General features: G+C 35.5%; 1 protein-coding gene across 3 annotated transcripts in view; it reads right to left on the bottom strand.

The window, feature by feature from the left end:
• LOC122823970 (amyloid beta (A4) precursor protein-binding, family B, member 1 interacting protein) overlaps positions 1–13,742 on the bottom strand; it is a 45,083-nt gene that overhangs the window by 11,493 nt on the left and 19,848 nt on the right. For 2 of the 3 annotated variants that reach the window (XM_044104071.1, XM_044104074.1), the window contains 4 exons: positions 6,918–6,977; positions 5,770–5,857; positions 4,208–4,500; positions 1,029–1,106 (listed from right to left, as the gene is read on the bottom strand). In XM_044104071.1, the coding sequence (XP_043960006.1) occupies positions 1,029–1,106; positions 4,208–4,500; positions 5,770–5,857; positions 6,918–6,977 (519 nt within the window). Of the gene's footprint in view, positions 1–1,028; positions 1,107–4,207; positions 4,501–5,769; positions 5,858–6,917; positions 6,978–13,202; positions 13,571–13,742 lie in introns of those variants that run through there. The other variant, XM_044104072.1, reaches the window with a different exon arrangement.

Below are 13,742 nucleotides of genomic sequence, written 5' to 3'. Positions count from 1 at the left end.
TTTTTCTGTTTCTACCAAAGTACAGCCTCTCCATGTTGCTGAACAATATGTCCTATATCACAAACAGGGTATACATCTAAAACTGAAAAAAGACCAGACCAGATCTGCGAGAAACTACAAAAAAATTGTGTCTGGATTTCTTATGTTCATGCAAAACTGGCAATGCTAGGTTTTCTTAGCTTCGGGCCCAACTGTGTCCAACTTTCAACCAATGGGCTCAAAAGATCACCTTTGGATAAAATAATATTTGCTAGAGTGATTAGTTAGTTCACTAACAAAGTCTGAAATAAACCAGACATAGTTGGAACATCAAGGAATGGGAAGGAGCCAACAAACTTTCCAGCTATGTTGGTGACGAAACCAAATGACTTTGCAGAAGTCATTTGCAGGGAAACCATTTTCTCACAATGATAAGAGGAATATTTGAATAAATCACCTTTCAAACATGTGAATATTGTACCGTTTGCACCATCAAGCATGGTGGCAGCAGCATTGGTTTACTGAGGGATAAATCTGAATTTCAGACCACAGAAACATCTGCTGAAGCCACTGGAAATACATCAAAACTGAGGCATATATGTGTCTATAAAAGTGGACATGCTGAATTTATTGAGGTTCCATGTCGAAAGAGATGAAAAGTAGCCAAAAGTCAATAGATAACGTTCAAATTATCTCAAGACCGCATTGAAACTATAGTGAATGGATAACTTTGTCAGGTCAAATACTTGGACTTTACTTTTGTCCGATGCTCAGCTTTACATCCAAGACTGTGTTTTGGTGCTTTTGTGCCACTTTGAAGATGATTAAGTGTTCATGTACAGAACGATCCAGAGGAGGATGCTATATAGATAAAAATACCCATCTATTAATGTGATTGATGGCTGCTCTGTCAGGCCAGATGGAGAGGAAACTACAACATGCTGTGTTGGAACAGAAAGCATTTTCCGTCCTCCATAACTCTCTGCGTCTTTAATGCAGCTCAGTCAGATCAGAGCAGAATATGTGGAGTTGAAGTTAACATGTCTTACCTTTTTCACTTTGGCTTCCTTTAGCTTCTCCAAGGCAAGCTTGATTTTATCTGTCTTGATCTGAGCTTCGATTTCTTCCTAAACAGAAAAAAACGACAAATAGAGGAACTGAGTTAGTAGTGTTTTTCTGAGTTAAACAACACTTGATAAATAGTTGAGGGAAGGTACTCCCCTTTTGTTAGCTCTCCATGTTTTCGACCTACAAACATCATTATATCACAAATCAGGTTTATTGGCTCGTATTCTGGTACAGGGTGGTGTGGTTTACAACGGAGCCACATCTTAGATTCATTGTTAAGCTGTTGTTAGAGTAAGATCAGACAGATTCCTGCTCAAAGTAGGTGAGAGTGTTTAGAGTAAACAAAGCTGGCACAGCATATAAGAAATGCATACCACAAAATGCTCAAGACTACAAAGTAAATTATGCCGCAGAGATGAATTATAAGCATAATAGTTGGTCCCCAAATATCATGTTTAACTCAATTTGTGACCGCATTATTAATTTAGTAGTTTGCAAAATATTGCATCTCCAAATATGTTTTCTACCTGCCTAGGAAACGTTGATAATAGTCTTCAATCAAACTATTAAGAAACCCAAACATTTTCTGTGCTGTGTAAAACTTCGCAAACATAACTTGTTTTTTTACATTTTTCTCCCAACCAGACAGATTTTTCTGCTGCAGGTTGAAGCAGTTTCATAAAACAATTCTGCAGACTTTTCTTTTAAAGTTTTTCTTGAGTCTTTTCTTGCTTTTTCAGCCATTCCCTATCCAGAAATTCATCCCTCATTTCATCAAATCTGTTCATTTGCCGTGAACTTACATGGTTAATTTTGGTTCTGACATCTTTTCTTTAACATTCTCATTATTTCTCATGCTATCTTTGTCTGGTATCATAACTAGATGGAAAATTACTGAAAAAGTCCAAAGAAACAAGATGGAAAACTTCAGAAAGCTTTTTATCAAGAAAACTATACTGACGAGAAAAATATTAAATCTGCAGTATGCAACTTCTGCTTAATAAAAAACATGGTTTTTAAATTTTTTTTGTTAAAACTGTCACCATATTGTGACAATGTACGACACAGATAATCTGTGAAAAAATAAATCTCCTCTTTCTCTTCCCTGAGCTACTATTGCCATATGAAGAAATGCAATCAGAGCCATAAGGAGGGTCTGAGAGCTGTCAATAATCCTTGTGAATGCGCTGCTAAATATGCCAATGGCAGAGAAACACTTACCTTTACAGAAAAACCATTTATCTACTGTCATTATGAGAAATGCTAACTAGCAATATGTAAAATAAATAAATAAAAGTTGTAAACTGCAGCTTTAAGGTTTGGCTTTCTTATCAGAAAGGTAAGTATGTTTAGATATTTGTAAAGTGCGATTATTTCCAGATAGGGTTTTCAATAAACAGGAGCAGTCTTCCCATTGATAGTAACATCAACACTGTGCATTTAAAGCTAACCTGGACACATCTCACTTACCAGTGACGCACACTTTTGCCACAGCTGGTGTTTTAACCACAGTAAGATGAGGTCAGGAGCTCTGTTAAAACAATAAGCTCCCGTCTACCTTACCTATCCAGACCATCCAAAGACTGACACTATTTTACCTCCTCTAGACCCCTTGATCCTGTTACAGTTTTTGCATGGACGTGTGCATTTGATCTGTTCCAGACAGACACTCAACTGTTTCTCCTCACGCGTCTCTCTGACTCCAACAGATGGATCTAGTTATCTGTGACCTCACTGTCCGACTGCTATAAGACCTGAGCCACTCTTTTTTTGAGTTTCACAGAGACAGAAAGGAAAAAAAAAATAAAGAAGTCATCTGAAATTTACACAAAGGGAACAGCCTTGGCCGAGGTGGGATGATTAAACTACAAAACACATTTTAAAAAACAAAGAAGCTTAAAGAAATTCAGGCAGTAAATGAGATTTACAATTCGTGAGAGAGGTCAAAAATGTCAAAAGCCGAGAATTAATGTGCTAAGGTACACATTTTAAAATATAGGAGTATATTTTAGAAAATCCATGTTATAAATTCCTTTGTTTGTTTATTTCGATGCTAAACTTAGTGTTTTACATCAGGCACCTTGTTGGGCAGCTAAGGGGGCCTTCAGGAATAGATATCGAGCCGTTAGCAACAGTTACTCTTCTTTTACATTGGCAGCTGTATGCGTTTGAGATAATGTTTGCTTATAACGATCCGGTAATTATCCCTTCAATATGCAAACGAAGCGCCGTATTTCAGCGTTAATTTTAGCTAACCCTGTTTAATTCTTGTTTTTTGATGATTGAAGTTGTATGTTGAAATTGAATAACTGAAACATAACCATTCAAAACCTCCAATTAACATGCCAGTGATGAGTTATGTAACCTTCTCACCATTACAACATCGCTGATTAGCAGAGTTGGATAGTAACTAGTTACATCTACTCAGTTACATTTATTTGAGTAACTTTTTAGAAAAAAATTACTTTCAGGAGTTTTTTTACTCTGCTTTTCTACTTTTGCTTTAGTAATTTTATTATGAAGTATTTTACTCGTGAGTAAATTTCTGGATTCTCTACCCACTGAATGAAAAACAAAAATGTTTTAACCAAAAATTCACTAGACACACACCTGCAGTTTTTATTAAAGTTTCATATTTAAAGAAACTGATCTGGAAACATTTTCTTTTGCCCAATTTTGTTTTTGTTTTTTGTTACTTATATGAATTATTGTAATTTTCTCCCTTAAATTACAAAAATTTCCATGTAACTTTATATTTTTCTCTGTCTGATGATGTAATTATTAAATATTAAATGATCGATAACTTGATCAGTTACCCAGTAGTTGTCTAGACTTTTTTACTCTTTTTTCCGTCATGTCTGGATACTTTTTACGTTTACTTGAGTAAAAATATGTTGAAGTAGTGCTACTTTTATTTGAATGCAATTTTTGGGAACTCCACCCACATCTGGTGATTTGTGAACTGAAAAAAATATTTTACCCCATTGTTGTTTAGCCTTATAGTGTCTACCTAAAGAGTAAACTCCTCCGAATGTTACCTTCATTCAAACTCTCACTTCTTTTAAAATCTGGACCGGTATCTGTAAACCTTTGGAGGTGAAAAGGTCATTGTCGTTGATGTCTAGATGACTATGAGCTTTTCTAGAGTGAGGAGCCGTACCATTGTGGGTTTTGATGACTGCAGAGGGGGAGGCGGCAGGGGTGAGGAGGTGGAAGAAGATGTGGTGGAGACACTGCTGCCTCTGTTATTTCCTGGAGACGGTGGTGATGTAATGGAGGAGGCAGGCTGCACGCCCAGGCCTTTGGGCGGTGGCGGCAGGTCTGATGAAGACGATGGTGGCGCTTTCAGGCCTTGTATTTCTGCTTCCAGTTTCTTTTCTGTCTCACTGAGGTCGGCCACCAGGTCGGCCATCAGGGCGTCCAAGTCATTGTCCTCCAGGTCATGTAGGGACGCTGGGGGAGCAGAATCAAATCATCAAGACGTAATTCAAATGTTTTATGGTCCTTCCATGTCCTCTTAAACTGAGACTGGCTTTTATTGGGTTTCAGGAACATTGTAAATTGGAAGTTTGCTTCAGTTTTACCACTTTTTATCTTCCTTCTTCAAAGAAAAAATCCCACAGAAGACTGCTGATGCACAGTGTCTTCATGCATTATTTTACTTTCACATGCTCTATTTAGTTTTACTTCCACTCCTGAACCTTAAAGCCTAAAACATCCAATTCTGATTCAGGACTGATGAAATACCAAGTATTAGTAATCATCGCCGTCATTAATTAAATGTGACTCACTGATATTTAAAAATTTGGCTCCGACCTGAAAACTTGGAAATCTTCCAAATGATAATTTGGAAGATTAAATGGATTTAAAATGTCTTCCAGTTAGAGCGTTAAGTGTTCATTAGAATTTAAAGTTTTCTGATCTTTGACAACGTGTTCTTGCATTTTTATTTTACCATTATAATCATTAAATTACTGTAATTGTCTCAAAACAACAATATTATTGTTCATCGCAACAAGTTCTGGAACAATTTATCGTCCAGCAGAATTTGTTATTGTGACAGGCCTACGTATGCTTTTCAAATATTGCATACATTTTTATCAATATGTTTCACAATTTCATAATCTTCACAAAAATATGTTTTTAATCATCATTTATTTGTTGGATGTATGTATTTCCACCCCTATTAGACTATTACATATTAATTTTTGTATTCAGTTTTTTAAAATAAAAACAGATACTTTATGGTTGATATGACGTATATCTATATATACTGAATTTTTGCGCTCTTGGATTAGTTATAGGTCCTACGTGGCTCACTTAACGCAATAACAAGCTAATAAAAGCGATAAATGTAAATTGTAGGTTTTGTAAAGGCTGACTTTTAGCATCTAATTAAAAAAATATTCTGTAAGAATTAAACAACATAGAGAAGAGCTGTGAACGTCAAGGGTGTGACCTTCCTTTGACGGTCACACCCTTCACAGCGTCTTGTGAACATAAAGTGTGATTAAACCCTGATCTGTGAAATGTTAAACAGATAAAACAGATCAACTCAATGATTTCTTCTTTCTTCTAATTTTCCATGTTACTGATGAAACCAATGACTGTGTCCTTTCTATACGTAACTTTAGAAGTTATTGTGCAAGTTTCCTATCAGTGACTTGCTGTCAGAGAGATTTTGACAAAAAAAAAAAAAAAAAAAAAAAAAAGGAAAGTCACCGTTCAGGCCAGTAAAGCCGACAGAGAAGTTGATTTCCCGCCTAGTGCTGGGGTGCGGTTCAGGAGGTTCTGTTTCCTGTCCGAGACTCTGCAGACAAGAATAAACATAGACTATTTATGAGAACGGGATTATTTCTGCACAGGGAACAACAATTTCTCAAACGATTATGCTGATACCGTCACAAATTAATATTATGCACCGCAAAAACACAAATTTTACCAAGTATTTTTGGTCCAGTTTCTAAAGCAAATATCTTAGTACTTGAAATGAGACAAAACTAACTTACAAACTAACTAGCAAGATATATGATCTTGTTTTAAGTCAATAACTCCTTATTATTGATGAAAAAGAACTAGATCCACTGGCAGATAATTTAATTTACAACAAGACATGTTACAAGTTAAATAATCTGATAATGAAACTAGCACTTTTCATAAATTTTAAGGAATTATTTACTTAAAACAAGCCTCTATATCTTGCTGAAAAGTTACTTATATGTTAGTTTCGCCTTATTTCAAGTGCAATAAGATATTTGCACTAGTAACAAAAAAATACAGTCACTAATTTTGTGTTTTTGCACAAAATTAGTGACTGTAATGGACTGTGATCACAAAGACATAAAATTATGTCACCAGCATAGATCTGCTAAAAGAGGTAATACTACTGTATGAGGTAGGGGGGTGAAAAATATTAAAAATAAAGTGGATTGAGAATAGAGCCTTGAGGAACCCCATATGTGATTGTTTGCACACATTTGACTCTCAAAATCCTGCAACACACTGAGTTTCTCACAATAAAAACATTTGTGCAAAATGAAATAATCTTTCCTAATAAATTATAATTATTATGTACATTTTCTACAGTAAGAAAGAAATCTAATAATTAACTGATGATTTTTAAATCAGTCGAATGAGTTGAAAACTAACTTGTACTCCCAAATTTGGATAATAAACGTATCTTAGAGTAAAGTTTATCTTTGATTTGACATTAAACACGTTATATCAGTAACCTTGCTACATCACAATTTTTGTTTTCTACTTTATTTTCTCATGTCATCTCAAAAAATAATTTCTAAAAGACATAGAAAATGGCTCATAAATCCAAATGGAGATAAAAAAGAAAGGAAATATTGCTGAAAGTTTTTCACCTGAGTCAGGAGGTCCATCTCCCCCAGCAGGTCGCTGAACATAGCGTCTATATCGTCCATCTGAAAAAATAACAAATAAAAAGCTCTAAGAGTAGAGATTTGATTTGCTTTTACATAAACTAACATAGAGAAACAGCAATATTTATTTTAGTGTAACATATTGCAATCAAGAACCAGAAAACACATAAAAGATCAAATAATTAAAATCAGATGATCTAATCACAAAAAATAAAACTGCAGTCCCAGTTTCTGATGTTTGAAAGAGACAGACATGTAGTTCAAAATAACTATAACACATGAAAAGGAAGCAACATTATGAAGAAAGAATAAAAATATTTAATTTTTGCTCATGTTGGCACTGTAGCACAGCTAGCCATTACTGGAAATGAGAAAAGTGGCCATTTAAAATGAGCACACCAGTGCTTCAGAAGTAATATAAAGGTTTGTGAGGAAGTTTGAAAACACAACTAAAGTCTAGTCTTTGCATGTTGTTCTTGTTTACACACAAGCTAGCATCAGCACTGCAGCACAGCTAGCTGTGCACAGAAGTTAGAAAACTAGCTTTAAAGTCCATTTCAAAGGTAATTTGTCATCACTGGATTGTTTCTCATATGCAAGAGGAAAAGAAACATTAAAATAACACAGATGGGACTGAGTGGTGCCAGTTTACTCCTGCTGATGGCAAATCCACCATTTCATCCCACAACTGCGCTCACCACTGCATATATCTGTTTGTTTTCAAATTTTTACTTATTTAGCTGAAATGAGGAGATAGATATTTATAAAAATGCTCAACTTTGATTAAGAGATTTAAAATTGTCTTCTATCAGCATTCATGTGACATAAGGAGACCATACAGATATTGAAAATAAAGAGGGCCAAGAACAGAGTCTTGAGGAACCCCACATGTGATTGTTGTTCACACAGATTTAGAACTCAAAAACCTTCCAGTTCCCCAAAGTAAAAATATTTGTACAAAATGAAACAATCTTCCCTGAAAAATTACAAATGACGTGCAATTAATTTAGATTTAACTTTGGTTTAGATCTGATTTGTAAATAGATTATTTTAATTTTCTTGATAGTTTATAGAGAATTCTTTTGTCAATGATTGTATTTCTGACCGATGTTTGATTTAGTTAACTTTATATTTCTAAAACATGTGCAAACTGTAGTAAATAAACTCAAATTATTGACTCATAACATGTGAAAAGAGACTTTGATAACACAGAAACTAAAATGTAGGAAGCAGTGAATAATGAAAGTATCCAGAAACCAAACAAATTTACACGTCTTCCCGTTTTACCCACAGGCTACCATTTGCCCAAATGCTGAACTAGCAGTGACTGGAAGCTTGAAAAAGCAGCATTAAAATTACAAGGAGCTTCAAAACTTTGGGAAACTATTATTGATTATGTTTCTGGATTTGTCCAATACTTGCGATTTATGGTCCTCTTGTTAACAACGTCTGAGGCAATGACAATGAAGTTCAAGCCTTTTGAAAAGTAACGATGTTTAGGTTTTTTACTTTGAAGTCAAAATTGGTCCTGAAAAATGGGAAATTTGGTCTATTTCTGATTTTCTGATGTAGTTAAAGTCAGATTCCCATTCTAGAGCTTTTAAATCAGCAATACTGGATGAAGGTTTGGTGAATTTGCAGCATAGAAAAATCTAATTCTTAGTTCAATATTGGCAAAAATGCTTGTGGAATATCAGCTTTGTTCTTGTTTTGCGATGAAATATAAACATCCACAATCTTATGCCAGAAATGAACTACAAATATAACAATTACTACTTTCTTTGTAGATGATTAAATGCAATAGTGACAAAGAAATCTAAAATGGGATCTTAGAGATCAAAAGTTTAGATTTAATGTTCTTGCAACTCAAACACTTTCCTTTAAAATGTGTGCAGAAATATGTTCCCTGGAGCTGCACAGTCTTTAAATGGAGAAAGACTTCATGCATAACTTCAGGCATTCGATATTTGTCGAAACTTGCCAAGTCTTGTTGTACGTGTTGAACTGGTGAGTCCTATTTTGCATTTCTGTAAAACATAAGGCGGTGCAGAGTGTTGGTATGTCTTGAGGCAACATTTGATTTGCACCACTCTTCACACAAACACCCCAAAGTTCAAATACTGATCTATATTAAGACACTCAGTCAGGTTTCATTTACGTAATACCAAGCGAGAGATTATGAAATACCTGGTATGAATTTTAGTTGGGACAGAGTTTAACACACAAGCTGCTAAAAAATAAGATTAAACACCTTTTCAAATCCTAAAAATTCCTCAAACATGTTGAGCTCTACAAAAACTAAACTACGTTATCAAAATTAATTGTTTAAAGTTAAAGCAAAATAGCCCAAGAAACCACTAAAGTGGCTATTTTTTAAAAAAAACCCATCTCCATAAGACTTACTGTAATCATGTTGAATCAGCTGCCAGCAGCATGTATTTTTGCTGCCTCATTCCTCAAAGTGAATATTATGATAATCCTGAATTTGGAGTCAAAACGGAGTCCTGGATTTGTTTTTCTTACATTGGAAAATAAGAAGTAAATTGTGGATATTTTCTTTGTTTTCAGTGCGGCGCTAATGATAGACTTCCAGCTATTATGCAAAATTCACATTTTTCACATTTTTGTACTTTGTATTTGGGTTTCTACTGCTTCCAAAAACAGACCAATCGCTTAAAAAAACAAACACTGAGCTGGTTTTTGGCAATAAATTAATGATTTTTGTTGTCTGGAAAACGAGCCATTACAGAATGTAATGTCACAAATCTGGCCTTTACCTAGCAACCCCAGCCAGTTATCTTGCAACCACAGCTGAATTAAAGCCCGTTTGGTCAGTTGGTTTTGCCGCTGTGTGCGCTGTACAATGGCTGCTGGAAAAGACAAATGTTTTGTTGTTGATGTATCATTCAGAAACCACTTGCTGCATTCTTGTTTGTTGTGCAGGAGGCTCTACTTCTGTTTTTCAAAGATGAACAGTTGCATAACTGTGCATCTGTTTACAGCTACTCTCTTGTGTGAGATTAAGTGTTGAGTTAGGGGCTTGGCCAGAAGCAGCTCGTTTGGATTTAAAGTGACAGGAGGCTTTGAAACACCTCATTCTGAAAGGAGATCAGAACAAATCTCATTGTTTAAGAGAAATTTTCCTGGTTTAATCTCCGCTCACTTTTCATTCCATACTGGGGAAATCAAATGCTGAACCACAAAATTCAAGTGGTGTGTATTTTGGAGCATCTGGAGAGTTTGAGTCTTTTACCATTTAACCATGTTTGAGGAGGGCACGCAGACTGGAGAGGAAGTGGTAGAAGGGTTAACTTCCTGTCATTCTGCAAACTGAAATCATCTCGGAAATGGTGTCAGCAGCCACCTGCAAACTCAGTTTGTTCTGCCTTTCTCATTTTCGGTGCACCTCTAGGGGAGGAGATGTTTGTGGTCGAAGTCAAATGCTAAACCATTAAAAATTAGTAATTTTCTTTAATAATACCAAAAGATATACAGCTCATTTTCTTTTATGTTCTTCTCCTGGCATCACATTTTATTTTCCATAATTAAACCAGCTCAATTTTCCAACCCGGCTCACATGAGGAAAGGTTTACTCTGTCAGTCAGACGGCTCTGAAATGTTAATTTCTGAGGCCCGATGCCTTAAACAGACGACTCCCAGCTTGTGGAGGAATGAAAAGAAGAGCGATTGCATTTGGACGGATTGTGAAAACATCTGCTGATGAAGGCAAAAGCGGACCTGATCCTTAAGACACTTCCTTCTTAGATAAGGGTGAACATGAGTCACCTGCAGAAGTGTCAAAAAGCACACTAATGGAAACACTGGAAAAACTAAAAACCAAGTATTTCTGTTTAGTTTCTAGTGCAAATAAGACTAAACTAGCAAGACATATGAGCTTATTTTGCGTAAATAATTCCTCAATATTGATAAAAAACTATTTTCAGTGCCAGATTATTTCACTTATAACATGGGAAAATGTGTTGTTATAAGTGAAATAATCTGTCAAATTTTTCATCAATATTAAGGAATTATTCACTTAAAATAAGCTCAGATGTCTTGCTGAAAAGTTACTTGTAAGTTAGTTTTGTCTTACTTCAACTGTACTAAGATATTTGTATTTAAAGTACACCAAAATTATTTGGTAAAATTTTGTGTTATTGCAGTTCTGAGACAAAAGTGTGATGCTATCACTAGCTGTAGAAATGGCTGGAGGTTAAATAACCATTAAAATCTGTTTACATTTCGAGAAAAAGGAAGTTGCTCACAGTGTGCTCTTCAGACGTTTTGTAATTTCCTTTAGTGGGTTTTGGTGTAGCGCCCCCACAGGCGAGGAGGGGAATAATGTTTTTTAAAAGGTTTGGTTTGTTTGAAACAGTAAAATGCAACAAATGTTGTAATTTTGGTCCCAAACCAAACTGAGTCTACTGGACGATCAGGTGTGAAAACACACTAAGTTGTTGATTGCGTACTGTTATACTGTCTTATTGAAACAGCCATTGAAGAAAACACGACTTCTTTATACAACTCAGGAAATGTTGCTTCATTTCTCTGTAGGTCAAAGTATTATTATACAAATCGTAGTAAGGATTTCTGCTGGATCAGAAAAAATGCTTTTAAATGCAGTAATTGTAGTGTGTTAATTTTGTTCATTTTTCAGTGGGAAATGAACTGGCAGCTTTGTTTTCTTGCGTTCAAGCTTAAATTTAATTGAAGTTTTTATCCGTCTCTTGGTTCATGGAATTCCTCTAAAGTTTTCATTGAAGAAAAGTTTCAGAAAATAGCTAAAATAACTGCTTAGAAGTTCCTTGTTATACAATAGAGGCCTAGACAATAAAAGCTGTTAAGTTAGCTTAATTATTTTAACTTTTGTTAATGATGTGGATTTTAAATTCACATCATAATCATCCTAACAACGTCTTAATAATTCTTAAATTCAACTCGCAGAAACTCTAGTAACCTCCTAATCATGTCATGTTCAAAACTTAAAGAATTTCTGATCTTTTTAGCTGATTAATGTAACATTTTCAAGACTTGATTGTTTGTACCTTTAAACTTGCAGCTTTTTTGAGTGAACCAGTAAAGCTAAGCTAGCAACATGCATTAACAGTCGACTTATACAAATATATATTGCAGTTTCTTTTAAAAACAGGGGCTAATATGATTAACAATGTTGGACTGGATTATTTTAGACTCAAGTTTAATTGTACATTATCAGTTAAGTGCCTGTTTTAACCACGTAAACGTTTCTCACTTTAACTGAGAAGAAAACAGCAGGCTTCCCTTTCTGGGGTGAGATGGAGAGAACACTGACAGTTTTCACTTCCTCTTAAACACGCACTGAAACTCTTCATATTGTTACATGTGATCTCATGATCAGATTTTAACATATAATTAAAATGCAGAACTGAATATTTATTCTCTACAGAACCATCCAACAAAAACGTCAAACACGTTTGCACCGTTTTACCCACAAATGCGTTGAAATTCAAAAACAGACACAGAAGCAACGACCGCTTTTACTTGGATGTGATATTTATATTTAGGAGACGCGTTTACAGAGATTCAACGTGGAGAAATTAGAGAAAAAGACGTCGCCTGAGGGGATGGAAAGCCATGACTCATAACCGACGCGACACAAAACATAATTTCTTAACTTCATTTGGTCATTTATTTTTTTTACAACACAAAATCCTGGCTGCACATGAGTCACAAACAGAGTAACGCAATGACTAAAATGGTCCCTGACGACACAAAAAAGACGCCGCCTCAACCAAAAAGACCTTTACTTCGTCTTTCCAGAGAGGCTTCACATCCACATTTAAAAAGTTTCTCTTATATTAGCAGCAAACTCAAATCACCAAGCGCTTTAAAAACAAACCTGATGGTTTTATGTAGTTATTGTGTAAGTGCAGCAAGTTCCAGGCTACGCCCAGTTAGAAATAAACATATGAACTTACATCCCTTTTTATCACTTCAGCATTTGATGTATGGCTGCTTTACCTAAGCAAAACCACCATATTTACCTTTATTAAATTAAACAAACTCAATATTTGATCATTTTCTTGGCGAAAAAGTGAAAACTGTAATATTTTCAGTTTTAAAAGCTGCTTTTTCTATCAAACAACATTATTTAGTGAAAGAAAAAGAGAAAATCATTCATATAAAGTGACTAACAATCAGAATATTCCTGGCTTAAGTAAAAAGATCAGTTGTAGGTGTTTACCGTTACCTGTAGGTACAACACTCAGATAAACAGATGTAACTCACCTTTTCAGTTGTAATAATCCTCAATTCACCAGTTTATTTCAAAATAAAAGCCACATGAACATTAGATCCACCCTGAAATCTCGCTCAGCTCAGAGAAAAGCCTAAGGTGACGGCCACATGCAGGCAGATCTGGGTGTGCTGATGCAGCTTGCATTTGGGCTCTCTGACTGTTTCTTCCTGCTAAACGCGGAAGTTCAGGTCCAGACCTGCCACTGCATTCCTGCTGAGAGATAAAAACTTTCACAATCCTGGACCGACCCGCCTCCCCCCGATTCACTGTCGCTCCTCATCGTCTCCACGAAACTGCTTCAGAGATTCAGAGTTCGCTTTGACGGAGAGAGGAGATGCAGAGAAACGCTGGAGTGGATGATGGAAGTTTCTGAGAGAAAGCAAAGCTGAATCAGCCATTTTGGTTAATAAGTCACCATAACTGAAACTGATTTACAGCAAGTCTTCAGGCAGCAGTGGCAGCGCTGAGCTGAGCTGCCACCAACGTTATTACTGTTAACTAAAAGTCACGAAATTACAGAAACTGAAACC

The sequence above is a fragment of the Gambusia affinis genome, linkage group LG21 (assembly GCF_019740435.1).
Source record: "Gambusia affinis linkage group LG21, SWU_Gaff_1.0, whole genome shotgun sequence".
Taxonomy (NCBI): Eukaryota; Metazoa; Chordata; class Actinopteri; order Cyprinodontiformes; family Poeciliidae; genus Gambusia; species Gambusia affinis.
This window is presented reverse-complemented; position numbering and strand designations above follow the sequence as displayed.